The 27,391-nt window shown below is 37.6% G+C and overlaps 1 protein-coding gene and 1 non-coding gene across 13 annotated transcripts in view; one reads left to right on the plus strand and one right to left on the minus strand.

Annotated features, from left to right (window-relative positions):
- TBC1D5 (TBC1 domain family member 5) overlaps positions 1 to 27,391 on the plus strand; it is a 541,949-nt gene that overhangs the window by 399,139 nt on the left and 115,419 nt on the right. For all 12 annotated transcript variants that reach the window (XM_086674222.1, XM_086674224.1, XM_086674223.1 and 9 more), the window contains 2 exons: positions 2,404 to 2,546; positions 24,151 to 24,257. In XM_086674222.1, coding sequence (XP_086530348.1) covers positions 2,404 to 2,546; positions 24,151 to 24,257 — 250 coding nt within the window. The remainder of the gene's footprint in view (positions 1 to 2,403; positions 2,547 to 24,150; positions 24,258 to 27,391) is intronic.
- On the minus strand, positions 21,228 to 21,330 carry LOC112850561 (U6 spliceosomal RNA). Its single transcript, XR_003222680.1, has one exon. It is a non-coding gene; the product is annotated as a U6 spliceosomal RNA (small nuclear RNA).

The raw sequence follows: 27,391 nt of genomic DNA on the forward strand, positions 1-27,391 counted from the left end.
GGCTAACGAAAAGTAGTGTCTTCCAGGAAATACCAGCCATAGTTATTAAATAGGCTTACTCAAATAAGGAAAGTATTAAAATAACCTCCATGAATGAAAGAAGCAAGTTCAAGGCATAGTACCATTTTATAGCTGTAATTCTTTACAACATTGTGATTGGACAAGTTTATACATTATGCTTATGCTTACCTCAAGTGTAGCTAATGCCATCATATAGGTGTGATTCTTGAATTTTATACTGGCATCCAGATTTGAACCAGGAAGGATCAGTTAAATGTCAGAATTTTATATTTCAAAAATGCCAAGATTTGCCTATCCATCAAACCAGGATAATTCTTATTTATTTTTATTTTTCAGCTTTATTGAAGTATAGTTGGCAGATAAAATTATGGTATTTAAAGTGTACATTGTAACGATTTGATGTATGTGTACATTGTGAAAGGGTTTTTCCCATCTTGTAAACACATCCATCATCTCACATATTATATTGATTCATTCATTCATTTATTTTTGGTGAGGATATTTTAGTTCTCTTGGCAAATTTTGATTATATAATACAGTGTTATCAACTACAATCAACATGTTACACTTTACATCCAGTTTTTTCATTAATTTTTCTTCCAGTTGTATCAGCTGAATAACTGTAAATGACCACATTCCAACTGTTTTACTCATTTAATAATACATATGTAATTATCAGTTTAAAGATCCTGTTTTTAAACAGGTCGCTAAAATGGTTGAATCCAGGTGCTTTTTGATTTGCTCATTCTCTGGTTCCCCTGATCCTCCTTGTGAGACTCGTTGGTTCTTTGTCATTTCAAGAAGAGCAACCTATTTAATTTAGAGATATTTTTGTACTTCTTAAAATAGTAAATATTGGCATTTGTAATTTGAAAGAGTTAGAAGTGTGTAGAGAAGTAATATTTTTCCTGAAGCCACATAACTACAAATAATATTAGACCAAAAAATATATATATATATATATTTAGACACCTCATATTAGCAGTGGAGTGAGAATTGAAAGATAGATAAAAATTGTAAATGATACTGTTACACTTTTAAAAAGATAATGTTACTTAGGCTTTAAATCTTTTTCCTGAAAAATTGAGTATCATAATTTAAGATGTAACTGAAAATACAATTTAATCTGTTGATTAATTTGATAATATGAATGAAACTTAAGTATTTGATCATATGGTTCCTAATAACTGTGATACATATGTGTGATTATACACTATATTGTCACAGCTTTGACTCGTCCTTAAATATAATACTCCCTAAAGAAAGTATTTGAATTTTTTGGCGGGGAGGACTCACTTTAACCCCACAGATGGTTATATTTGGTTTCTAATTTTGCAAAGAGGTGATCTCTTTTAACTATTTTTTAAAGAATTTCCTCTATTCTGTACTATTTGGAATACTCGAAATTTGGAATTTTTGTTTCTTTGTTATGTGCCAGAACTACATAGACTTCTAGCTGAAATTCCTGGAGAAAGTCTTGTGTAAGGAAAGTGTAGCCATGTTATATAAAATTAGAGGTAAATGGATAAAAGCATATCAAAGTGAATTATTTTAATTTTCTTGTAAGAATTACTTATGAATAGCTTACAGGCATTTACTGAAAGTTTAAAGTATAACTGTTTATGACATATAATTATATACAGACCTTGTTGAGTATTCTCATAAGCTGATTATGTCTACTTATAGCACAGATGTCCCATTTTCCTGGCCATGTATTTTAGAACATCCCTAAAAAGATAACCTCACTGATGAGGTATATCTATTCTAAAGTTGAAAATAAAGTATCACTATTTGTTTTGCTTGAAATAACTATCTATGCTTGACCAAAATAAAGATACCTGTTTTTTCCCACATTTAATTTTAAAATGAATATTTTAAAGAGTGAAATGTGAGAATGCAGTTTTCTGTTTAGCTATAGTTAATTTGTTGTACATACAATCATTTGCAAAATTCCAGTTAACAACAATAACAACAACAACAATAATAAAATCAGTAGTTTTCATAAAATTTTGGAAAATTCTATTTTTTAATCCTAACCTTACATATGATGTGACTGTCAGACCAGTGTGCATTCACTGTCCTTTTTGCATTTTGAGTTTGGGATTTCTGTTAAATATGAAAGATTTCTACCCTTTTCAAATATTCTGCTAGTGTTTTATACATATAGGAATAGACTTTAATGATTGTGGCCCAGTTATAAAATTACAAAATTGATCTGAAAGCTTGAAACTTGGATTTTACTGTATTTTCAGTATGTAATATTTGCTCAGTGTGATCAGTTAAAAAATTATAATTTTTTTCACAGTTATAGTAGAAAATGACTCTTCCTTATATTACTCTCAAAAGTACTATTTTCTGAATTTTGGTTTTGTTTCTCTGCAGACGGTGGGTCCGGCTACTGTTTGGACGAGAGTTCCCCCTGCAGGATCTTCTGGTGGTCTGGGATGCCTTGTTTGCAGATGGCCTCAGCCTGAGTTTAGTTGATTATATCTTCATAGCCATGTTACTCTACATCCGAGATGCTTGTAAGTGTTAATGACCTTGCCTACATTCAAGTAGGTGGTCCTGAGTTTTTAAATTGTTTTATCTTTTAAATATATTTTATCTTTTATTCTGAATTACCATACCTACCTTTTTATAGTAGGTAATATATTGAAGTTTCAAAGGAGCATACTAAATATCTTTTTTGTTAGTTAACTATGTACATATTGGGAGATGTGGGTGATTTTATCCTGAGGGAATTGGAATATTCTTCAGAACTATTTTTCCAAAGACTTTACTCCTGCTTTAATCTCCTCATTACACACATTTGTGAAAAGCACATATGAAAAGCCAATATTTCAGATATGTTTAGAGCTCCACCTTCTGACAGGTAGGGAGTATTCAAAGATATTTATCAGGCGATTGGAGCTATTTTTGTAGTATCAACAACTTGCCAATAAAAAATAAATATTACATTTAAAGATATTTTAACTTCTTCTCAGTTATATTTTGGCCAAATGTATTTCTCAGTACATTGCCAAATGGGAGACGTATTCCTATCTCATCAGATCTACCTTGGGATGCTTGCCATAGCTGGAAAGCCAGTGCCTGTCTGTTGTGAGTACTCTTGTAATCTTCAGCTTGAAGAAAATACCAGAGCATGTTTTAAATTCCGAAATACCTCAAATTGTTTTCCTTCTCAGAAAAATAATCACTGTTCACAAAACAAGATTTGTAAGCCAAAGTATAATTAGGAAAGACTGCACAGAGTGATGATTAAATAGGAAAAAAAAAAAAAAAAAAAAAAAAACTATCATAAGAGTAGGACTTTGTCAGCAGAACATAAACTGTTTGGAGTCATTCATGATCTCGACTGTTCCATTGCTTTGTGGCTCTCTTTATTTGCTCACTGAATACCAGTTGTGCCAGATGCTCTTCTTATGCCTCTGGTAACGCTAATAATATTCTTTAAAATTTTAGATTATACTTTTTTAATTCCCCCAAAATTACTTGAATGGATAAGTGACAGGAGCACCACATTTTATCTAAAAATTGTGAGTTTTTTCTGTGCCTTGAAGGTCAAATAGTTTGGGTTTTGACAGACAAAGTGGAAAGTTCCTTCTTTCTGAGTCAGAGCTAATCATATAAGAACATGGAAATTATAAGAGGTAACATCTGGAAAGTAGAGAAAGATGTTTGGGTAGTGTTGATGGATACTAAATTTTAGGATATTCAATACTGCTCTCTCATTTTAAAGTAGTATGAATTTTTTTTTATTTTTTATTTTTTAAAATTTACATCCGAATTAGTTAGTAGTATGAATTTTTGAATGTAAATTAAAAAAAAAAAGGAATGAGTTTTACTCTTTTAGAAAAAAATGGTTTGGGATATTTTCACAAAATATTCCAATGCAAACAACTGTTGAAATATATTCTGATTTTCTGTAGTCTTAAACAATTAAGTATTTGCTCTTTTCTTAACTTTGGTGTATCACAACTGTATATTTTGTAATTTAATCATTCTGTCTCCTATGCTGAGATCTACTTTTTGAAATCAATTTCATAAAACAGGTGAATTTTTGGCCGCTGAAGCCCTTACACACTTTCAGTCCATCCACTGATGTTATAAAATATATGCGCACATGTGGAAAAATGCAGGAGTAGTGAAGTTGTTTATTCCTTTCAATATTTAGGCCAGTTTATTTTAATTTGCTTGTTTAAATCCATAAGAGTGGATGAGATCTCCTAAGAATAGGGTGACTATTAAGTTTTAGGGTCATTGCCCTTATGCTCAAGAAGTTTATCAACTAGCAGGAAAGACTGACATAATTAATTTCAAACTAACATATCCAGTGCTGTGGTTGAGGTGTGGATGGGTAGTATGTAAGTTTAAGGGAGAGGTACTGAACTCCCCTCTGGGTCAGCTGTGAGTGACTAGAGAAAATGGTGTAAGTGTCAGCAAGTTAAATAAGGGGATCTGAATTTCAGGTGGAAGGGACAGCATGAACAAATGCTTAAAAGTGAGAAACAGCTTAATGGGGGAGTGTGTGTGTGTGTGTGTGTTTGCAGGTAATTTGGTATTAGTGTGCAAATGGAGATTGACAGGTTTTGAGACCAAAGAATCGTGAACAGGGATAGGATCGTGATGAAAGTCTTTATCCTGTAAATAATAGGGAGCTCCGGAAGGGTTCAGAGCAGAAGTATCATTGTTAGATCCCTCTGGCGGCACTGTGGAGAACAGACGTAAAGGAGACAAGAGTAGAACAAGGAAATCCAGATAAAAGGTTATGACAGTTGTTCAGGGAAAAATGAAAGATTAGAGAAGTCTTCAAAATTAAATCAGCATGTCTTGGTGACTAAATATGGGTGAGGAGGAATAGGAAGTCCAAAATAGTCCCCAGTTTGGGGAGTTGAGTGACTAGGTAATATGTGTAACTTGGCTAGGAAATGAGGATTAGCATGTTTTAAGAATGGAAATGATTAAATTTTGGCCCTACTTATTATGCGATCTGTGAGAAATCATAACCTGAAGATTTGGAAAACAAAGCTCAATGTCAGTATCAAGGCTACAGATTTAGTTTTACAAATGTTTAATAGGTATGTGTTAGTTAAAACCAGAATATTGCATGTGACCTCAGCAGGGTGACCATATATCCCGATTTGTATGGGACAGTCTTGGTTTACACCTGCTAATGAAGAGTAATAATTACTAATACTGCCCTCTTGTATTCTCAAAGACCCTCCGTTAGGATCATAAGAATTACATGGTCAGCCTACCTAAGGTGGGTGCTTATAGAAGGAGAAGATAGACAAAGGTAGAACTCTGCATTTAACATCAGTGTTTAAGGCATCAGAGAAGAAAGGGCTTGTGTTGTAACCTCACAAAACTGTGTTATCTGAGCCAGGGGAGGTAATGGGGGTTGAGAGTGCTGAGTACGATAAGGTAAAGGGGGAATGTCCATTCACTTGGCCCTGTAGGGGGACAATCATCAGATACCCTTGCCAGAATGGTTTAGTGGAGTGGTAAAGCAGAGGTTGGATTGCGATGGGTTGAAGAGTGACCAGACAGGTAAAAAGTCTAAGAGCTTTCTCTATAGTTTTGTTGTTGTTCCCATTGCTTTCTATATGTATTACAGTTTCAACTTTAAAAATCAATAAAAAAGAAAGTATGTAGAGATAGCACATGTAGAGTAATCTTTAAAGACCGCAGAGCAGGGATGAAGAAAGATGTATAGGTAGGGGTTAGTGGAGGGACAAGGAAAGTTGGATGGCTGTCTTTAGAATAAGACGAGAGCTCACTGGAGGCTGGAGAGAACCAACTGAGGATTTACTTCTCAGCCAGTCTTAAGTTGGTCCTTCAAGGTTCAACACTAGTTTCCCCCCCCCCCCCCGCCCCGTTCCATTGATGAGATCTATGAAAAGATAAATTATCCTGTTTACTTGAAGTTTTTGTTTATTGTTTATTCTTCATACCGACTCCCCTAACACCCAGCAAGAGGCCGGATTTTTTTCTGTCTTGGTTTCCCTACCGTATCCCAGCATCTAGAACAGGGCCTGTTATGTAGTAATCTTGATGAGTATTTTTTGCGTGAAATGATCGAAGAAACAAGGGCTCAGAGGCAATGGAACGATGTTAGGAGTCCTATGGAACAGGAATAAAAGTTGGTACAGGTCCTGGATGAAGGCACTAGGCAGGTTTCAGAAGTAAACTAGTTGATTGGTGGAGAAGATGGGAAGTGGAGGAATTGCATGTCTGCTACAGGAGGAGGCAAGGTTGTCTGCTGTGAGTGAGGCATGGTAGGATTAGGGAGCTTAGGGGAATGCCTGGGGAGTGTGAGAGAGATGGCTGACCATGGACTAGGACAAGCTGGTCTAGCTGTTGAAGATCCTGTCCTGCAGAGACTAATAGTGGGCAATAGAACCAGGCCTCAAGGTTAGGATTTTTGGAGCCACACACTGCAGTCCAGGCATACAAAGGAAGCAGATAATGATCTAGGCTCCAAGCTAGGCCCACATGCAAATGAATTAGGCAGAACTGAAGGGAAGCAAAAGGGTGGAGGGTGTTGAGTGCATTTTTGAGAGAGTGATTTGGAATGTGTAGGGAGGGAAGCATGGCCAGGAAAAGACTGGGGAAATCAGAGTATGAAGGGATTCAAGGTAGGGTGTATGAGACTTTAAAGCATCAGAGGTGTGGTCAAACAGAGGATATTGAGCAGTTATGAGCAGTTATGGGTGTGACCCGGATGGTTGGAGTTAGGTAAAGGGAAGGTAAGTAAGTCATTGGAGAGATCAAGAGATTGTACAGGAGGTGGGATTTTTCTTGGTCCTCTATGGACACTTCACCAAGAATCATGGTAGGAAAAGATGTAGAAGGGAGCACAGTGGGCCAGACTTTAAAAGCCTCAACTAAACGCAGAAGAACGACCAAGAAAACAGCTTTTATTCAGTCATTTATCAAAGAATCAACCATTCAATCAGAATTTACTGAGTGCCTGCTATATGCTTGCCATCATGGTGCATAGATGGCAGTGATGAAGGAGCATGATGAAGGTTTAGACGTATGGCATGAACTTTTGAGGGAAAGGAGGTTTGATGGTAATATCAGAAGCCATGGCACCCCTCATCTCACTGCTGAAGGTTGCGGAGAGCTGGGCCCAGAGGGAAAGGAGCTTTTCCTCAGAAGAAAAAGATTAAAAGGGAGAGGAATAGCAGAAAGAGGACACAGAACAGGACTGGGCAGTATGCGTGGGAAGCAGTACTAATAAATGAGCTTACATTTTAGGCCACGGTGAAGGACAAGAGGAAGGTAGACAGTTTGTTCCAAGTGGAACTTTGGTGTCAAGTTTTTATTCTATCTCAGTGGATTCTGAATCATGATGCACTGCCTGGGGCATCCAGAGTGATGATGTTCAGTTATAGCTAGTAGTTTCAAGCCCATTCATTCAAAAAATCCTAAATGAATTCCACTACCTGAGGCTATGGGCATTGCACGCATTCTTTTGGAGCTGTAGGTGATATAGTTGTAGCTCAAAGAATGGTGCGCTTGGGGAAACTAAAAGAGCCTTCCGCCAGTGACGGCAGCTCCCTAGGGGTTCAGTGCAGGACTTCAAAGGGCCTGTGATCATCCTGATGCTGTGCAAAACATTGTGAACATGTGCATTTCCCTGGGCCAGAGGCATATAATTTACATCATCTTCTTAAAAGGATATATAACCTAAAAAATGGTTAAGATTCACTGCATCTAGTCTAAAATCCTGATTTTACAAGCACTGATAATGAGGCCTGAAGATATATTGAAGTCCTAACCTCTGGTACCTCAGAATATGACCTTTTTGGAAATAGCTTGTTGCAGATATAATTAGTTAAGATGAGGTCATATTGGAATAGGGTGGGCCTGTAATGCAATATGACTAGTGTCCTTATAAGAAAAAGGAAATTTAGGGGCACCTGGGTGGCTCAGGCGGTTAAGTGTTGGACTTCAGCTCAGGATATGATCTCACGGTTCGTGGGTTCAAGCCCCATGTTGGGCTCTGTGCTGATAGCTTAGAACCTGGAGCCTACTTCAGAGTCTGTGTGTCCCTGTCTCTCTGCCCCTCCCCCACTTGTGCTCTCTCTCTGTCTGTGAAAAATAAATAAGCATTAAAAAAATTTAAAAAGAAGAAAAAGAAAAAAGAAAATTTGGGCCCAGAGGCATGCAAAGAGGAAAGTTGATGTAAAGACACACCGGGAGGGGCGCCTGGGTGGCGCAGTCGGTTAAGCGTCCGACTTCAGCCAGGTCACGATCTCGCGGTCCGTGAGTTCGAGCCCCGCGTCGGGCTCTGGGCTGATGGCTCAGAGCCTGGAGCCTGTTTCCGATTCTGTGTCTCCCTCTCTCTCTGCCCCTCGCCCGTTCATGCTCTGTCTCTCTCTGTCCCAAAAATAAATAAACGTTGAAAAAAAAAAAATTTAAAAAAAAAATAAAAATAAAAAAAAAAAGACACACCGGGAGAATAATGCCATTTGAAGACAGAGGCACAGATTGGAATGATGCATCTACAAGCCAAGGAGCAAGGATTTTTAGCTGTTACCACAAACTAGGAGAAAGGCAAAGACAGATGTTCCCTCAGAGCCTATGAAGGAACAAGCCCTGCCTACTAGACGCTAGAAGACACAAGGAAGGATTCTTCCCTGCAGGTTTGAGGGGGAACGTGGCCCCATCAACACCTTGACTTCAGACTTATGTACTCTAGAGCACTTCGACAATAAATTTCTCTGGTTTTGAACTATCCAGTCTACCTTGGGTGCAGCGGCTCTAGCACTCTATTCCAGTGCCCTTCGCAGTTAAGCAGTTTAGAACTTGGGATTGGATCCGAGGGCCCTGCTTCATTCTTGTTCTGCCCCAGTAGTGAGCTACTGTCAGTATCTCATACTTAGTTTTTAACAAAAGTATTCTTACAGTTTTCTTTCATTACCTTGAACCAAGCTTTCATTCACTTTAAAAGTAGTTTGTCAGGCAAGTAGAGTATTCAACCACTTAATAGATTTCCTACAAACATTGCATTTTTTTGAGGCTTCAGAGATTCAGCCCAACCTCCACGTTTAGAAGTTAGGAAGCCAGATCAAGACCATAGGGCTAGAGCAGGCTGGTTCTTACATCACCTTTTCCGTTCCTCAAGCCCTACCTTGATTTTATTAAGTATAAATAAAATTTCATATTGGAAGAATAACAATATGAACATTATCTGTATAGATTTTAAAATTTAACCATTGAAATGATGGGGTCAAATGGCTGTTCTTTGAATGAAACTTTTGCTTTACTACAGATACATGGTATCCATTTCTGAGTAATTCCCAAACATTTTAATAAAACCATCACGTTTACTTTCTTAGGTGTTATAAGAAGTGGGTTTTTTTAATTCTTTGCTGGATTATGTGGATTAAGTTTGTGTATATTAATAAAGGTTAGGAGATAAGGAAATCTGATCATGAACCATTACTCCTGCAATAGTTTATTAATACCCATACTCTCACCACACTATTGTTTTTACTGACTTATTCTGTACTGAAATAAAGTCACTCATGTGGTTCCCTCCTTCCCCTGGCTCTATCTGCCTAAATGGTGCTTCTGTTTTCAGGTCTAGGCCAAGACAGCTTTTTCCCAAATTTTCCCCATTATTCTAGCCCATACTGACCTCTCGCTTTTGCATTCCTATAAGATTTTAATCAATACAGTTCAGCATGGCATTTAATTATACTCCATCTTATGTTGTTCTTTCTTGCATGTTAGTCCCATCTTCGAAAGTAGATTTTTAGCTCTTCAGGACCAGAACCACATGTGTTACAATTCTTCCCTAACCCTCAGAGCATCTGAAGCTTTTCATGTGCTCAGTATATGGGGTGATCTCAGATGGAAGCGTACCCTGGAGACCTGGGATGGGTTGGTGGAATGGATATGTATGCAGTAATTGCTGAGAAGACAGAAGAAACTCTTAGAATATGAATTCAAATAGATTTTTTAAAATACACTTTTCAATATGGTTTTTGTAAAGAAAGCATTGTCTACTTTTTAAGTATCTAAAAATGTTTACATTTGTTTTTTATTGATTTAATTTTTATTAGCACCAAAGAAAAACATTTTCCCTCATTTACAATATACCATACCTTTTATTTGTCTTGTAAATTGCATTAACAGCTAAAATACTATAATCAAATTCTTTTAACAGTAGATTTTCCTAGCTAGAAAGTAACTCTTAAATGTTATTGTCTCTTTTAATTTACCTTCGCTCTGAATACTTTGTAAATGGAAAACTTTCCTTCTTGGTACTTCTACCCACTTCCTACCTTGTTTTTTCGCCAACGTAAACATGTCACAACACTGTAATTTTCCTGGGTTTTCTGTAGGGTGTCTTTAGCCATTCCTTGGTCTGGCCTGGCATGGCAGTTGGGTCATCTTGGTAGTTTGAAACTGTGCCTTTTTATTTCATTTTAGATCTCTACTAACTCTTCAGCAGCTACCTGTTTCTCTGCCAGTGTTTCCATCTGTCCTACCCCAGAATTTCTGTTTCTCTATTTTCTTGTTAAGATCATGTTCCGTATTATACTGATGTCAAAATACAGTTTATTTCAACTTCAAATTGAATTTATTTGTCTTTTCTGGAAAAGCTTTACCCAACCTCGGTGACTAAGAAACAAAGGCTCTCTTAAATTACATAGTAGTGTGTCACAGGATTTTTATCAAAACACAAATTAGTGGTCTTATTTTTAAAGGAGTGTTTAAGCACTTCCTGACTGCCAGCTCTCTTCCCACTCAGACATTAAATATTGCCAGTCACTTTATGACCATCTCAGATATGAATATTAATATAACCCTTTGAATTACAAATACCATTTATATTACTTTATATTTTAGTTTAAAAATTTTCTAAAATCTCACTAACAGGCTGATACATAATAGTAGCACATTTTTTTATGGTTAGATTTTTTTCAATAGACTTTTTCTTTAATGTTTATTTTTTTGGGAGAGATAGTGCAAGCAGGAGAGGGGAGAGAGAGAAAGAGAGAGGGAGAGAGAGAGAGAATCCCATGCAGGCTCCATGTTGTCAGCACAGAGCCTAGTGTAGGGCTTGAACTCAAAAACCACAAGATCATGACCTGAGCCAAAATCAGGAGTCAGCTGCTTAACCAATGAGACACCCAGGTGCCCCACTAGACCTTAGTTTTTAAAGAAATTTTAGGTTCACGGCACAGTTGAGCTGAAAATACAGAATTCCCAGATACTCCCACCCCCACATGCACAACAGCCTACCCCACTGTCAGCATCCCTCACCACAGTGGTGTATTTGTTATAATCAAGCCTATAGTGACACATCATTATCACTTAAAGTGCCTAGTTTACAATACTATTCGCTCTTGATGTTATACCTTCTGTGGGTTTGGACAAATGTATAGTGACATCTGTTCATCATTCTAGTAGTATCTGATAGTTTCCCTGCCCTAAAAATCCTCTGTGCTCTGCCTCTTCATCTCTTTGGCCCCTGTAACCCATGACAACCACTGATTGTTTTTATTGTCTTCATAGTTTTACCTTTTCCAGAATACCATATAGTTGAGATCATACAGTACATAGCCTTTTCAGATTAGCTTCTTTCACTTAGTAATACCCATTTGAGTTTTCTCTTTGTCTTTTTATGGCTTGGTAGCTAATTTCTTTTTGGCTCTGAATAATATTCCATTGTCTGGTTATACCACACTTTATCCACTCACCTACTAAAGGATATCTTAGTTTCTTCCAAGTTTTGGCAACTATGAATAAGGCCACTGCAAATATCAGTGTGCAAGTTTTTGTGTGGATGCGAGTTTTCATTTCATTTGGGTAAATCTCAAGGAGCCTGATTGCTGGATAAGATGGTAAATGTCAGGAACTCAGTTGAGCTGGGCAGAAGAGAGACCTGAGCTATTAGGTGTTACAGTATCCAATTAGAGAAACAAGTGAAAAATGGAAGAGTTAAGCCTTTAATCACTGTGGTGATATAAGCAAGAGTCAAAAACTGGAGAAAATGTCAACTCCATCTGCTTCATTTCACCCATGGAATGGTACATTGGTTGAGGGTCAGATAGATCAGCATGTATGTGGGGTCATCTCACTGTTGAAGGAGCCCTGAACAAAAGATTCTGGTAGTTTAAGGACCCTGAGATGGCTGTGGTTTGGGGGCACGGTTGGGGGATTGAGGTGGAAAGACTCGAAATGGAAAAGAACTGGGTGCTAAGTCAAATGAAGAAAAATGTTTTCAAGAGTTCTTCCAGGGGCGCCTGGGTGGCGCAGTCGGTTAAGCGTCCGACTTCAGCCAGGTCACGATCTCACGGTCCGTGAGTTCGAGCCCCGCGTCAGGCTCTGGGCTGATGGCTCGGAGCCTGGAGCCTGTTTCCGATTCTGTGTCTCCCTCTCTCTCTGCCCCTCCCCCGTTCATGCTCTGTCTCTGTCTGTCCCATAAATAAATAAAAACGTTGAAAAAAAAATTTAAAAAAAAAAAGAGTTCTTCCAAACCCCATAAGAGGTCCTGGCAGAAGCACCTGAAAAGGACCTGTGCCCTAGAGCTCAGATAAAGAAACCTAGGAATGAAAGCACCAGGGCTAGGAATATAAACATGTGAAAGATAATGCTGGCTAGGTTGGCCAAGACGTTGACTGCATATCCTTTCAGAGACTAGAGTGCCCTGGCTATGCACCATGTCTGGTGTGGGGTGGACCGTTTCCCCCTGTGACCTATCAGGTAGAAGTTTTTGTATTAGTCAGAGTTCTCCAGAGAAAAAGAACCAATAGAATATAAATTCAGATATAATGAGGACATTTATTATAGGAATTGGCTCCCTCAGTCATGGAGGCCTGGAAGTCTCACCATCAGTCATCTGCAAGGTGTAGAACCAAGAAAGCCAGTGGTGTAATTCAGTCTCAGTCTGCAAGCCTGAGAACTAGGGGTCCTGTGGTGGAAATCTCGGAGTCCAAAGGCTTGAGGATCAGGAGCTCTGATATCCAAGGGCAGGAGAAAATGGATATTCCAGCTCAAGAATAGAGAAAGAATTCACCTTTTCTTCACCTTTTTGTTCCATTTGGGACCCCAATGGATTGGCTGATGCCTACTGTTTTTAAGGGCAAATCTCTTCACTCAGCCTACTGACTCAGATACTAATCTCTTCCAGATACATACTCACAGACACACCCAGAACTAATGTTTTGCATACTATTTGGGCATCCTATAGGCCAAATTGATACATAAAATTAACTATCATATCTTTGTAATTGCCTGTGATCAGACCTGAAAAATCACAACATAATTGCTAAACCATCTTCTAAAATGGCTATAACCATTTTTCATTACCATCAATGAATGAAAGTTCTCGTAGCTCCACATTGTCACCAGCATTGGGTGGTGTCATTGTTTTTGATTTTGACCATTCTAATATGTATCGCATTGTCTTTAATGTCAGTTTTTTTTTGCTTGAAAATAATTTTAATTTCTGCAACTACAGGAATGGAGTTATGAAAGGATAATTATTCTCCTAGTGACATTCTATTTCATGTTCAAAATCATAGTTCATACGCTATTCTGGCCTTTTATAAAGGGGAGGGAGTAGTCTTCTCTCCTAATGCCCAAATCTTGCCTTTCCATGTTCTTACTCCCATCCCACATTTTCCCCTCGCCCTAGAAAGCCATATAATAGATGGATTCAGGAACTCTAGGATAACTTAAATGGGCAAAAGCCAACAAAATTATATCCATCACTGGAATCTTACCCAGAAATATTCAAGATTCCATGTTCATCTGTTGCTGTCAAAATACAATGTGAATAGTCCTGCAAGTTGACTAGAGCCATTCTGTCTGATGATTAGAGAAAAGGAGATGGTGATCTTGGGTTTCCTGACTACTAACTTCCCCAGCTTTTTCACTTAACCTTCTTCCTTACCTTTCCCCACTCTGTTGCCTCCTCACCTAGATTCTTCTTCCCTATCAGTTCATCTGCCCAGATGCTGAGTAGAAATATCATTAAAGAAGTAATTAAAGATATCAGACATGAGATGTTATACTGATACCCTGCCTTTACCCCTGTTGCTCCTGAAACCCCATTAAAATAACATAAACCCATGGGACCCAGAGAATTAGGAAGAGATTACAGAGATTTTGGAAGCAGGAAATCAGATGGGTGAATGATAAGTGACAGATCTGAGAAGGCTCAATACAAATTTGATCATGGAGGAAACCAAGAAATAATCCATAAAATTCCTAAAAGTAGAGAAATTGGCAGTGCTAGGTATCTCTGAAAATTGGTAGAGGAAGGGAAACGGTTAAGACTAAAAAACAAGGGGTACCTAGGTGGCTCAGTGGGTTAAGCGTTTGACTCTTGATTTCAGCTCGAGTCATGATCTCATGAACTGTGAGATCAAGCCGCAAGCTGGATTCTGTGCTGACAGCACAGAGCCTGCTTGGGATTCTTTCTCTTCCTCTGCCCCTCGCGGGCTCATGCTCGCTCGTGCACGCTCTCTCCCTTTCTCGCTCTGTCAAAATAAATATATATTTTTTAAAAAATCTAAAAACAAGAACTGGTTGAAAGTCTATTTAAGAAGCTGTTATATACTCAGATCTCCAACCTGTACCTCCAGGATTTATCCTGGAGGCAGTAAAATGGAGGATCTCCGGACTAGGGACTCAGGGAGTTTCAGTAAACATGGAGCCCAGCGGTATTCTTTACCATCTTTAGTGTTCCCAGAACACTAAAACCAGACTCTCTCCCTCTATACAAAGTTTGGGGGATTCTTCTCTGGCAAAACCCAAGAAAAAATGCCTAAAAGTCTAGGCTCAGGGATTACTCAAGAATGACCTGTGTAAACCCTAGAGTTAACAGACCTACCCATCAATGCACAGACACCTTCAAGTTATCTCTGTACTACCCCACTCTTAGACATGACCAGATAGCCAGAAATCACTGAACATTTGAGGAAAACATCAAAATGAAAGCAGAGATCTAAACAAGCAGCCGGGAGAAAAAACAACTGTGAGTACACAGAGACTATATAGGGAGGAGGAAAAGTCTCAGAGAACTAAGAGAAACATAATTCAAAGGAAAAAGTGTAATTGAAAGTTACAATATGAAAATAAGGTGGTTGGAATATAAAACTGAAAAAGTATCCCAAAAAGTAGCACATAAAATAGATTTAGAAAATAAAAAAGAAAATTAAAGGATCTGGCCAGGAGATCCAACATCTAGATAATGAGATTTCTTTTAATAGAGAAAGAGAGAAAGAGAAGAAAGACATAACAAACACAGGATAAACAAACAAAAAAGAAAAACAGAAGGGAGAAAATCATCAGTGAAGCAATTAAAGAGAAACTTCCAATTGAACAGAAAAACATGAGTTTCTAAATTGAAAGGTCCATTATATCTGAAAATACATGCAAATTAAGGTACACTACTATGAATTTAGATGGGGGGGTGGAAAAGATAAACTGGTCACATAGAAGAATGTGAATTAGAATGTTATCAGACTTTTTCACTGGAAGACAAAATACTCTGGAACAGGGCTCCCAATTTTCTGAAGGAAAAGTATTAACAGCCTGGAATTCTGTACCTAGCGTAACAATTAAGTGTCAAAATAAAATCTTTCAAACAGAGAAACTTTCAAAAAATTTCCTGTCCTGTCCCTAAAGCTTTTAGAGGATGTGCTCCACCAGACTGAGTGTATAAAGCTAGAAAGAAGCTAGGTACTCTAGGAAATAAGGATACAACATTTGCAAGAGGTAAAGGGCCTCCCCAGGATGAGAGAACAGGCCAGAGAGCTCCTGATAAATTTCCTCAAAAAAATAAAATTAAAAAAAAGAAATTGACAGAAATACCTAAAAATTGATTTGAATTTTTGAAAATGGATATATACAACTGGGATAGTGTTTAAGGTTAAACTTGTGTTAAATAACTACATGACATGGCAAATGGAAAAGGAGACAGTTATAAACCCCAGGAAAGAAAAGAGGTTGTGGAAAAAAATACTTTCTACAAATAATTAAAAGTCACTGTATTTTTGAAGTAACCTTATTATGTAAATTCGTTAACATTTTTCTTGATAATTTCTTACTGTCTGCTCTGTCATATGCATACATTGCCCAAATTTAGTTGCATACAAAAATCGCATTTTTCCAGCAATTTCTGCCCACTGTACCCCTCTGCCCCTTTCCTACTTCAAGTATTCATCTTCTCCCCTCTGTAATATTACCAGGAACTGGAGCTGACCCCCTGCATCTTGTCCCTCTTTTCCTCCCTCCACTGATCACTCTGTGCTGGCATTAATCTTTCTAAAACCAAATGTGATTACTTTACTTCAGTCCTTCCGTGAGGGTTAACGAATACAGAGTGAAATCTGAACTCCATCCCCTGTGTACAGGCTAAGACTGCCACTTGCTTCCATGCCTCCATTTCTCTGCAGCACTCCGCCATCGGGCAGCTCAGTGTCCTGCTCTGTGGACTTCGATTTGCTGGCTGGTCCTCTCTGCCTTTGCGGCCTTCCACCCTGGGAGCTGTCCCAGCCCTTTGCATGTGCCATTGTTACCAGCTGCCTCCTATGTTGCAGTCAGTCTTATGCTTGTCTTCCACCATGCTATCAAGAGAAAGCTGAGATTGTATCTTATTTCTCGTCATGTCCATAACACTTAACTCAATGTATGGAACAAAATAGGTATTTAATAAATGCTAGTTAAATAAGTGAATCATGAAGGGCAACAAAAGAAAGAGATAATGTCAACACTTCTCAAATATCTTCTGTACCTCCACCATTTCTACTGACACATCTGTGTTTCTGAGTAAGGAATTAAAAATCCTGAAGCAATGAAATAAAACGTACCTATATCTATATACCTGTATTCAGATTAACAAATAATTGATTAAAAACCTGACCTATGGTTTTCCTTCATTTGGATCAAAATTGAGAGGCAAAAACTATAAATCAGGCTTATTAAACATGAGTCTCTAAATTGAAAAGGTTCATTATATATTTTTTTTTTTTTATTTTAGAGGAAGAGAAAGAGAGAGAGAGCAGGGGAGGGGCAGAGAGAGAGGAAGAGAGAGAATCCCAAGCAAGCTTCATGCCCAGTGTGGAGCCCAATGCAGGACTAGATTCCACAGGATCATGACCTGAGCAGAAATCAAGAGTTGGACCAGCTGAGTAAGCCAGGTGCCCCTCTTTGTGGAAGTTTTAAACAGAGTTCTGATTTTTATGGAAGTGATACATGTACATACTTTAAAAAGTCAAATCATTCTATAAGGCTGGTTACAAAATTAACACTTGCTCCCAGTCCCCAGGCCCATGTGCTTTCTTTTAGTTGACCAAAAAAACATTTGCCTTCCATATTGTAAAGAAAAAAAAAAAAATCCTAATGTTACTAACTCTCACTTTAAACGTTGTCTACTGACTTCTCATTCAAGAAAACGAAGCTTTAACTCATCCTTAGCACTGAAGGCCAACCCCTGCCAGCCCCCACATCACAAATGCATTCCTTATCTCCCTACCCCTATGACATTATACCATAATTTTGGTTAAATCAACTTTAACCAGAGGCAAATGTTATTACAGCTGAGCAATACAGTGTATCATAACTATACTCACACCCTACCCACTGCCAATTCTCTACTCAGATACTTGTTTACTTACTACCTTTCATTTGACAACACTGTATGTTTAAAGATATAAAGTCTTGAGTAGAGATCTCTTAGGTTGTTTGATCTCTGATTAAAATAAATTCTGTTTAAAGCGTATTAAGCTTGGACCACCTGGGTAGCTCAGTTGAACATATGACTATTGGTTTCAGCTCAGGTCATGATCAGTTCGTGGATGTGAGCCCCACATTGAGTTCCGTGCTGACAGTGAGGAGCCTGCTTAAGATTCTCTCTGTCCCTCTCTCTCTGCCCCTCCCTGCTCTTGCATGCTCGCTCGCTCTCTCTCTCTCTCTCTCTCAAAAAATAAACATTTAAAAAATCGTTATAAAGTGAAGCAATAAGAGGAGCACTTTTATTTTTTATTTTTATTTTTTAAATGTTTATTTTTGAGAGAGAGAGAGCTCAAGCAAGGGAGGGGCAGAGAGGAATCCAAATGCTGAGCTGTCAGCATAGAGCCCGATGCGGAGCTCGAACTCACGAAACAGGAGATCATGACCTGAGCCAAAGTCAGACACTTAACTGACTGAGCCACCCAGGCGCCCCAAGAAGACCACTTTTTAAAGTTTTTTGTTTTGTTTTGTTTTGTTTTTTTTCTGGGAGTGCCTTGGCTGCTTCAGTCAGTACAGCATTCAACTCTTGATCTTGGGGTTGTGAGTTTGAGACCCACGTTGGGTGTAGAGAGTACTTAAAAGTAAACTCTTAAAAAAATAAAAAATAAAAAAATAAAAATTTCTAAAGAGTAGGCTACTCTGAATTTGAGATTCTCCTCTTTCCAAAAATCTAATTTAAAATTCTCATATTTCTGAGCAAAATCTACTAGAGAAATAAAGAGCATCCCATTGCTTACAGAAGAGTGTGTGTCCATCTTGGGTTTTGAGGGTGGATGTTGCAGTGATTGACGGCGCTAAGAGCGGCAGTGGTCACAGCGGCAACCAGGGAAGAAGACCCAGAAGGACACAGTCTTAGGAGGATCATAAACACTGGGTGAAAGTCACTTTGTATGGAGAAGGATATTACTCTGTTTTATATTTGGCTTTCTCCAAGACTGAAAAGAATCAAAGTTTCGTTGATTTTATTTACGATTACTCCCTGTCCCAACCTGGTTTTTTGGTCCATCTGAAATCCAATCTTATATGTTGCCATTTTATAACTGGGAAAGTCAAAATAGTAAGGGTTTTAAATAGTGGAAGAGAACAAATGCAAAAATTATTTCTTTTTTCCTTCATGTATTAGGTCTTCGACAAGTATTTTTTCAGAGCACATAGCATTTATTGACTGTCTTCTGCATGCTGGGTAACTTGCGAGACTTAAAATACACGTTGGCTTTGTTTTCAGTGTAGAGGTAGAATAAATTATTTTAAAGCCTTGAGGTTTTCTTTTTTGTTATTCTTGTTAGCTAATTATTTTTATTTTACATTTAATCCATGATTATTTGATTTATATACCTCTTTATAGCTAACTACAAAATTATGCCTATTTCTAAATATTTACTATACTTGCCCTTATATACGGAGACCTTTATTTCAGTGTATCTTTGAGGCTTCTCTGTCACTCACAACATAGTTGGTGTTCAGAAGCCATCTGCCCTGTGTCTGAACTTGACCTCTGTACATGGATACTCCTGTCGTGACATTTTCTGCTAGGAGTGCAGCAATGTGTAAGATATAGCGATGGAGAATGAGGCTGTCAGCTACACAGACCTGGGTTCATTCAGCGCTGTCTCTGCCGTTCAGGAGCCCGGTGGCCTTGAATGTGTTGTTTATCCTCTCTGCACTGCTGTCTCCTCATCCACAATGTGGAGTTGATGACCACAGGTTCCTTAGTAGGGATTAGCAGGACTCACAGGATATTTGTATAATGTATGGCAAGTTGCCAGGCACATTATAGATGCTTAATAAGTGATAGCTATTACTTTTTTAATTTTAGAGAAATTAAAGGAAGTCTACATTTAGTTTTGTGTTCTTTGGTGGTTGTTCCCAGTCCATTTTGTCAACTTGAGAAAGTAAGTATATCTAAATATAAAATTAAGTAATTAGAATAAAGTGTTTTATTTGCGAGTTTTACACTTGTAGGTACAGCTAACTTTGAATTATATGTAAGTTATTTAACCATATTGCTCTAGGCTTTCTCAAAACAGTATCATCCTCTGATTATCTTTACTGATTTCATTATTTTTTTGTTTTCTTATTACTGGAGAAACTATTTAAGCCAGCTCCCTTAGACACCTCCAGAACAGTCGTGTGCCATGTAGAGGTAGAGACAGAGAAGTCAGCTCTGCTTCATGCGGAGGGAGTGCCATTCAGCAAGAATTAAACAAGATGGGAAACACACTACCTTGCATCTGTGCCACCCTTATAGGAACCCTGCGCGTAGTGTAAGCATCATTATCTGTTTTATAAATGGGAGAAATAAAGCTCATGAAGTTAAGCGCCTTGCCTAGGTCACACACGGAGTAAGCGAGCATTCTGAAGTAGATCTAATCTAGATTCTAACTTAGATCATCTGATTCCAAATCCAGTCTGTTTTCCTAGGTACCACTTACATTTGTCTCCATCGTCTCCGAGTGAGCTCTTCAGGGTGTGCAGCTTCGGTACTTTGTTTTGAAAGCATATATGTACTTGGTTTCAAATGCAGGGAGATAGCAAAAATCAGCCTTTTTACTTGTTTTCCTGTGTCACTGCCCTGCTCTGATAGAATAAGCACTAGAGAAGGAACAGCACTGCGGATGAGTTTCTCACGTGCAACAACAATCTGCTGTAAAGATCAAAACTAAATTCTTATTCGATCAGATCCCTGCTATTTTGTTTGTAAACCAGCTTGTGTTATTCTCTCTTGCCTACTCTTAATTGGGCACGGCAATTCAAAATGGACCTAACGCTTCGCGTATGCAATTGCAAATTAAAAGTGCTCTAAACGTACAAGTTTTCATTAATAGATATAGTATTATCTGAAGACAGTGGGCTATAGGGGAGGTAAAACTTCACCTACACTCATTTAGGTTTTCAGCTGCATTCTTTAACAAAAAGCATATTAATGAGACAAACAAGTTTATTAACATCTATCTTATTATATAATTATATATGTGTTAATTACATAATCATATATTTTAATATTATTTTAATCTTAATAAAATATTTATAATTATATAATTAATACATATTGACATGTATATAAAAATGTGTGTCTCATTTGTATTTGGTACTCAGGGAATAATGAGCAAATCTCAAAGATATGGCTTTAGAATTTAGGATTAAATACTGTCTTAATAAAGAAAGGGGAGAGAGGATGTAGATCTCATAGAGGAAAATAAATGATTTTTAGGAAAGACAGTGGACCCTTAGAAGAATAGATGAAAGGTATGAGTTTGTGACCAAGTTTGTCCTGGGGGAATTTATGACCATTGACTTCCTTTTGGAGGATTTATCTTTAGGCAGATAAGGGGAGTTCAAAGAAAGCCTCACTCTGTTTTTGTTGTTTTTCAAGTGCCTATACCTCAAAATAATCAGTATACCAAAGGGACATATTTGGGGGTGGCATGTCCTGAACTCCCATAGCAGTATTTAACTTCACAAATTTGCACGTCACCCTTGCTCAGGGACCACGCTGACTCTGTATCGTTCCAGTTTTAGCACATGTACTGCCGAAGTGAGCACTCTGCAGCAGTATATCAGCTGGCATGTTCTGCTACCCTTCAGAGCTCAGATTCATTTGCAATTATATCCCTAGTGCCAGTGCCTAGCGGTCTCTGTGTGTCCGGGATATAGTAGATGCTCAGGAAATGTTCATCGCATTCAGTGTCTGGGTGGATGAAGGGGAGAAATGAGAGAAAGAATGTTAGCTCCTTCTTTCACTCTGCAAGTAGGATATTATTAACGCATTAGTTGGCTTCCCTTACATGTTTTACAGCTTCTGACAGCTTCAAAAGTTCTTTCAAGTTGTAATAACAGGACTGTTGTCCTTGTCCCTCCAAATAAGTGCCTGTCTATATCGGGCCATTCTAGAGACAGGGTTATGCTGACCATCCAGGCTGCTTAAAACTGCTACAACAAGGGTAGTAATACTAACTGGCTTTTCTGTTTGCAGTGACTATTGCGTTCATTATGGCATCTCATTTTTAAAACAACTGCCTTTTCTTTTTCTTTTTTTATTTATTTTTTATTTTTTTTTTCAACGTTTATTTATTTTTGGGACAGAGAGAGACAGAGCATGAATGGGGGAGGGGCAGAGAGAGAGGGAGACACAGAATCGGAAACAGGCTCCAGGCTCTGAGCCATCAGCCCAGAGCCTGACGCGGGGCTCGAACTCACAGACCGCGAGATCGTGACCTGGCTGAAGTCGGACGCTTAACCGACTGCGCCACCCAGGCGCCCCAAAAACTGCCTTTTCAAAACAAAGCCATGTATTAGAGCGCAGACCCTGTAGCTAGATTTCTGAATTTCAAGTCTTGCACCGCTACCAACTCACTGTGTGATTTGGGAAATGATTCAGCTTTTCAAAGTATTAGTTTTCTCATCTGTAAACAGGGATGATAACTATACCCTTATAATAAGATAGTCATAGAAATTAAATGAGATAATGTAGGGAAAATTCTTAGCATAGGGCCTGGTCTCAGAAAGCCTTCGATAATTTTTTGTCATCTTAGTGGTAGTCATAATAATAACTGCTTCTTGTTACACATCTGCCCTTCTTCGCTTTAATTTTCTATAGAGTAAGGACTGTGTTTTGTTTATTTCTGCCTCCCCGCCCAACATGGGGCTTGTCATGGGTTAGGTACTCAACAAATAACTATTGGATTGAATAAAGCAGGCAGATAATTTTTTTTAACAGGAAGTTGTATTCCAAATGACTGAGTTTAAGCTCGGAGAGGTGACCAACAGGTTTTGAGCAGCTGCTATAAATCAGCCATACAGTATGTCCTTTAATCTTAAGGCAACTTTATGAAAGGTTCATACGGTGTCCCAGAATTCAAACCCACATCTTTGAGTCCCGAGCCCAGAACCATTCCCACAAAACCCTCCTGCCTCTCTTACAAAATATACAAGAATTCTTTCCGGGTCATTATATACTAGTATATAATCATTATAGTATTGGGGTAAGTATGAATTGATTATCTAAGTTTTATTCATTTGTTAGATCTCAAAGAAAAAACTACGTGGAAGCATTATACTGTTCCCAGCCTGCTAGCTTTTTGAATTCTAGAGAAAAAAAGGGTAACAGGTAACTGAATGTGAATATGACAAAATGAACGAATAAGGAGAGAGTAGTCTGAACAGATACAGAAAGGGTAGGATAAGTGAGTGCTTTACAAATGAAAGCAGATGTATGAAATTACAAGCTGTCAGATCAGCAACGGAAATGAAGATGATAAAGTGGTTCCTTACATAGATTATAATTATTCATTTTGCCCAGTCCTGTCTCCTTTCCCCATAATGTTCATGGGAAGGGGGAGGGGGTGAGAAGCTGTTGCAAAAAATGTTGCTTTCAACGAAAGAAGAAAAAAAAAAATCTAAGAATCGAGGGTATTTCTGATCACAAACAATTGTTTATTTTGTGATTTATGTTGTTTCTATAGAATCACAGTTGTTTTCCTATGGAATATTTTTCAACTGTTTGTTCTGATTAATGAAAAGGATTCAGTTGCAACAACAGGAAGTTGTAACTGTAAAGTTTCTTCACAATCAATGCTGTGGAGGCAGTCAGTGTGGCTTACAAAACAAGCGTCATTAATGGGCAAGACTGTGACAGCAGTGGCAGATGGATTGCCAAGAAATGAAGTAGTTTACATAGACCTGCTTGAAAAGATGTGTTTAATAATTGCGCCCATAATTAGGTTGATTTGGGAAAAAAAATTAAATGACAGTCTAAGGAACACAGTTAGGCTTATCTATGAAGATTTTGACATTTTTCCTCCAAGAAACGCTGCATAGATACTCTACCTAAATTTCTCGTTACCTTTAGAAAAAAATAATTGAAAGAAATTAGATTTTTTAAAACTTTGAATTACGTAATATTTATATATAAAAGAATAAATGTAACATATGTAACTTATGGAGCATAATTAAGGTAAATATTATTTTATGATAATTTTAAACTGGTTCTTTCCCATTCATAAGATTTTTGTTACTAATTTCTAAGCAGCAAAACTAGAGACATTTAAACACAGACATATAAATGGCAATAAATATGCATGCTTCTAAGAGTTTATTTATATTGCAAACGTACACATCTCGATATCTGAGGCTCTTCTTCCAACACCCCCTGAGGATAAGTACTAGATATTAGATTGCAGTTAACAGTACAGTGTGCTGCTTCAAAGGCCATTTGGTAAAGATCCCTTTCCCCATTTCCTTTTATCAAATTAATTGAGTTATTGGTTTGCTTTCTTTGAATCTAAGTTGTTATTTTTTTACTCTCAAGTAATGCAAACATCTTAAACAGTATTGCTTCTGAACTTTTTTTTTCCTCCTATTTAGTGATCTCTAGTAACTACCAGACCTGTCTTGGCCTTCTGATGCATTACCCACTAATTGGGGATGTACACTCACTGATTCTTAAGGCTCTGTTCCTTCGAGATCCAAAGGTAAGATTTCCAAATAGAGTATGCACAATTTTAAGTTGGGTGAAAAATTGGTTTCTCAGTACAGCTCCAAGAATTGCTAATGGGGAATTTGTCTAATGACAGAGGAACTGCCTAATGAAAGAATGTGTCTAGAGTTGTAGGCAAAACTCACATATCTCACTGGCTAGCAACTTAGCAGGTAAATTAAGTGGACGTTGCCCTGAGAAACTGGAACACCTATCTCTTGTCCCTCAGAAGGTTGTTCTGTCCTCCTCCTTCCTCACAACTCAAAGAATAGTTGAGCAACTACTTCTCCTTATAGCCACACTTCATTATCATGGGTACTCCTCACAGGGACTGAGATAGAGCCTCAGGGGCCATGTGTTCATTAGAGCTATCAAAAGCACTATTTCTGTAAGAGTTTATGATACAATGAAATCATTCCATATTATGAATATGTATTTTTTATTTTTTGGGTGAAGAGTAACCTAATAAAATAAAGGCTTAAACAGACTTTAATGCTGATTTCTCTATTTGAACTTAAAGCAAGCCACCAAAATTTTCTTTACACTTCAGAGAAAAAGTGTGCTCTTTTACAACTAATGTTATATTTCTTGAAAATAAGAACATTTAATGATCTAAAAAAATCTGTGAATCCTTGATGCTTTTGAGCCAAACAAAAATATTGGATGAAGTATCAGAGAGAGAGCTTCAAACACGAGTATGAGAATGCCAGGCATTGGGTGGTAATCCCAGCCTTTGGCTCTTTGGCAGAATTCCCAACAGTCATGTTGGCAGTTGTCGAACTGTCTTTGAGTCAGTCTGTCTGTGGATCCATTGCCAAAGCTCTGTCTGATCGACTTGGGCCTCCAAGTTTAACGTAAATTTTAATTCTAAAGGATTTCTGCTTTCTCCTGGGCTGTTGACTTCAACATTTGAGTATGACCTCTATTTATCCTTTGTTAGATTTAAAAGATTTTATTTTCTTGTGTCTATATATATTTTTCTATAAAAATATGCAATTTTGTATCATTTCTCCTATGCAAAATTTCATTAAGTGTCAGAAATATAATCCATCATTTCTCTGATACTTAAGATAGCATATATATATATATATATATATATATATATATATATATTTTCTTTTTCTGGTAAGGCTCAGGAGTCTGACTATAAAATCAGAATTTCCATATTTTTACGTATTTTTCTATATAAATACCCATAATTATGAAATATCTATAAAATGAGTAAAGAATGAGGTTGCTGGTCAATGAGGTATATGAGTTTTGGTCTATAAACTTAAGGTAAGCTCTATCAGTTCAGCATTAGGAATTCTTAGAAACATACAGAGTGGGGAAAACACTGCTAAAATAACTCTTTGAATTCTCTACTTATATGATTTATTTGGTTTTACTGAAGGGAGAAGTGAATATGTTATCTAAACCTATTGATCTTAGTAATTTTTCCCTAGTTAAATATGGTTGATCTTGCTATGAATCATCCACTTTTCTTGTTCCAGAATTCTATACAATAAATCAATCAGTGTTATTAATGGAATCTGTGATTTTAATAGAGTACTTTTTATCTCAAAGGTATTATACATAATATACGAGTATAATGAAGCCAATTCTATAAGCTTTAAAATATATTCTCTCTAAGGATTAAGAGAAAAAAATAATAGCATAAGTATCTTTAAAAAAAACAAAACAAAACCGTAAGTATTCCATTCCCCACTTGTACATTCAGAGTCTTACTAAGTAAAAACATTATCAAGATAATGGCCAAAAATGTAGAACCTTAAATTGGTATTTCTGAGACAGAAGAAATTGGTCAGGAGGAAGGAGTCATGTTTAAAAGGCTGTTGAGAGCAAGTTTGTAGAATGATGATATCTATAGGAAAGATAAAGAAGGCTGTAGAGTATTAAGGGGCTTTCACATGGCTAACCCAGCAAGGTGATAATTTTAGTTACGGAGCAAGGAGACTGAATTAGGAATCAGGATACGGGGTCAATCTTGACTCTGCCAACAGCTATCCCTGTGATTGGGGGAAATTCGTGCTTGCTGTCTTGGTCTTCCCGATAGGGATTGAATTAAATTATCTCTGATGACCCACTCAGCCAGAGCTCCTATGGCTACAAAGCACTGACTTACAATGATCTAATAAGGTCCAATCCAGGGGACACCTGGGTGGCTCAGTCAGTTAAGCATCCAACTCTTGATTTCGGCTCTGGTCATAATCTCATAGTTCATGATGAGTTCGAGCCCCACATTGGGCTCTGCACTGACAGTGTGGAGCCTGCTTGGGATTCTCTCTCCCTCCCTCTCTCACTGCCCCTCTTTCAAAATAAATAAACTTTAAAAAAATATTTTAAAGATCCAATCCAGTGCTACAGAGGTTCAAATTAAAAAAAAAGAATGCAACACAGCAAGTTTATATATAGCACAGATATCCACAAGTGGACAGACTTTTCAGTGTAGTAATGTCAATTATAAAGTAATATAGGAGGCCATTTATACTGAGGGGGAAGAAAAAGAGGGAAAGATGATGCTAGTACCCTGCCCATATCCTCTAAAAATCCAGACATCAGAGTGCTTAAATTTTTTCTATTTATTATTAACAATGAAACACTTAGAAATACTAGAATCATTCCCAGTTCAAGTACATCAGAGTAAATATATAACCACACGAGTCTCTGTGAAGCGAACCAGTAGAAGGATGAGATTTGAGGCATGAAAGTACATTTTCCCATAGCCCAGCTCCTTGTGACAGTAGTGTTGAGTGTTGCTGACAGACTCAATAAAATAAAAATAAACAAGGAACTCTGAGCCCCCCAAGTTCATTGCCAGCTTCAGAAAAGCACTTTGTCCCAGTGCTCTCCCTAAATCCCAGTGGAGATTGCTCAACTGAGAATAGACTTTGAAACTAGAGGATAAGACACTGAGCTTTAATTGTTTTATATCAGATGTAGGCTTTACTGTGAAAAGATTTCTCATTTGAACAGACTGAAATAATAGGGCTGTAAACTGTAATAATAGGATCATACTCTTCACGGTTCCCAAGCACTTCAATGTGCTTATTAATTTGGTCCTTACAACAAGCTATGAGGTAGGCAAAGCAGGTTATCTTTCTTCATTCTTTTTCAGTGCAGACAGAT

This window comes from Puma concolor, chromosome C2 (assembly GCF_028749965.1).
Source record: "Puma concolor isolate L17-30 chromosome C2, mPumCon1.1.hap2, whole genome shotgun sequence".
NCBI lineage: Eukaryota > Metazoa > Chordata > Mammalia > Carnivora > Felidae > Puma > Puma concolor.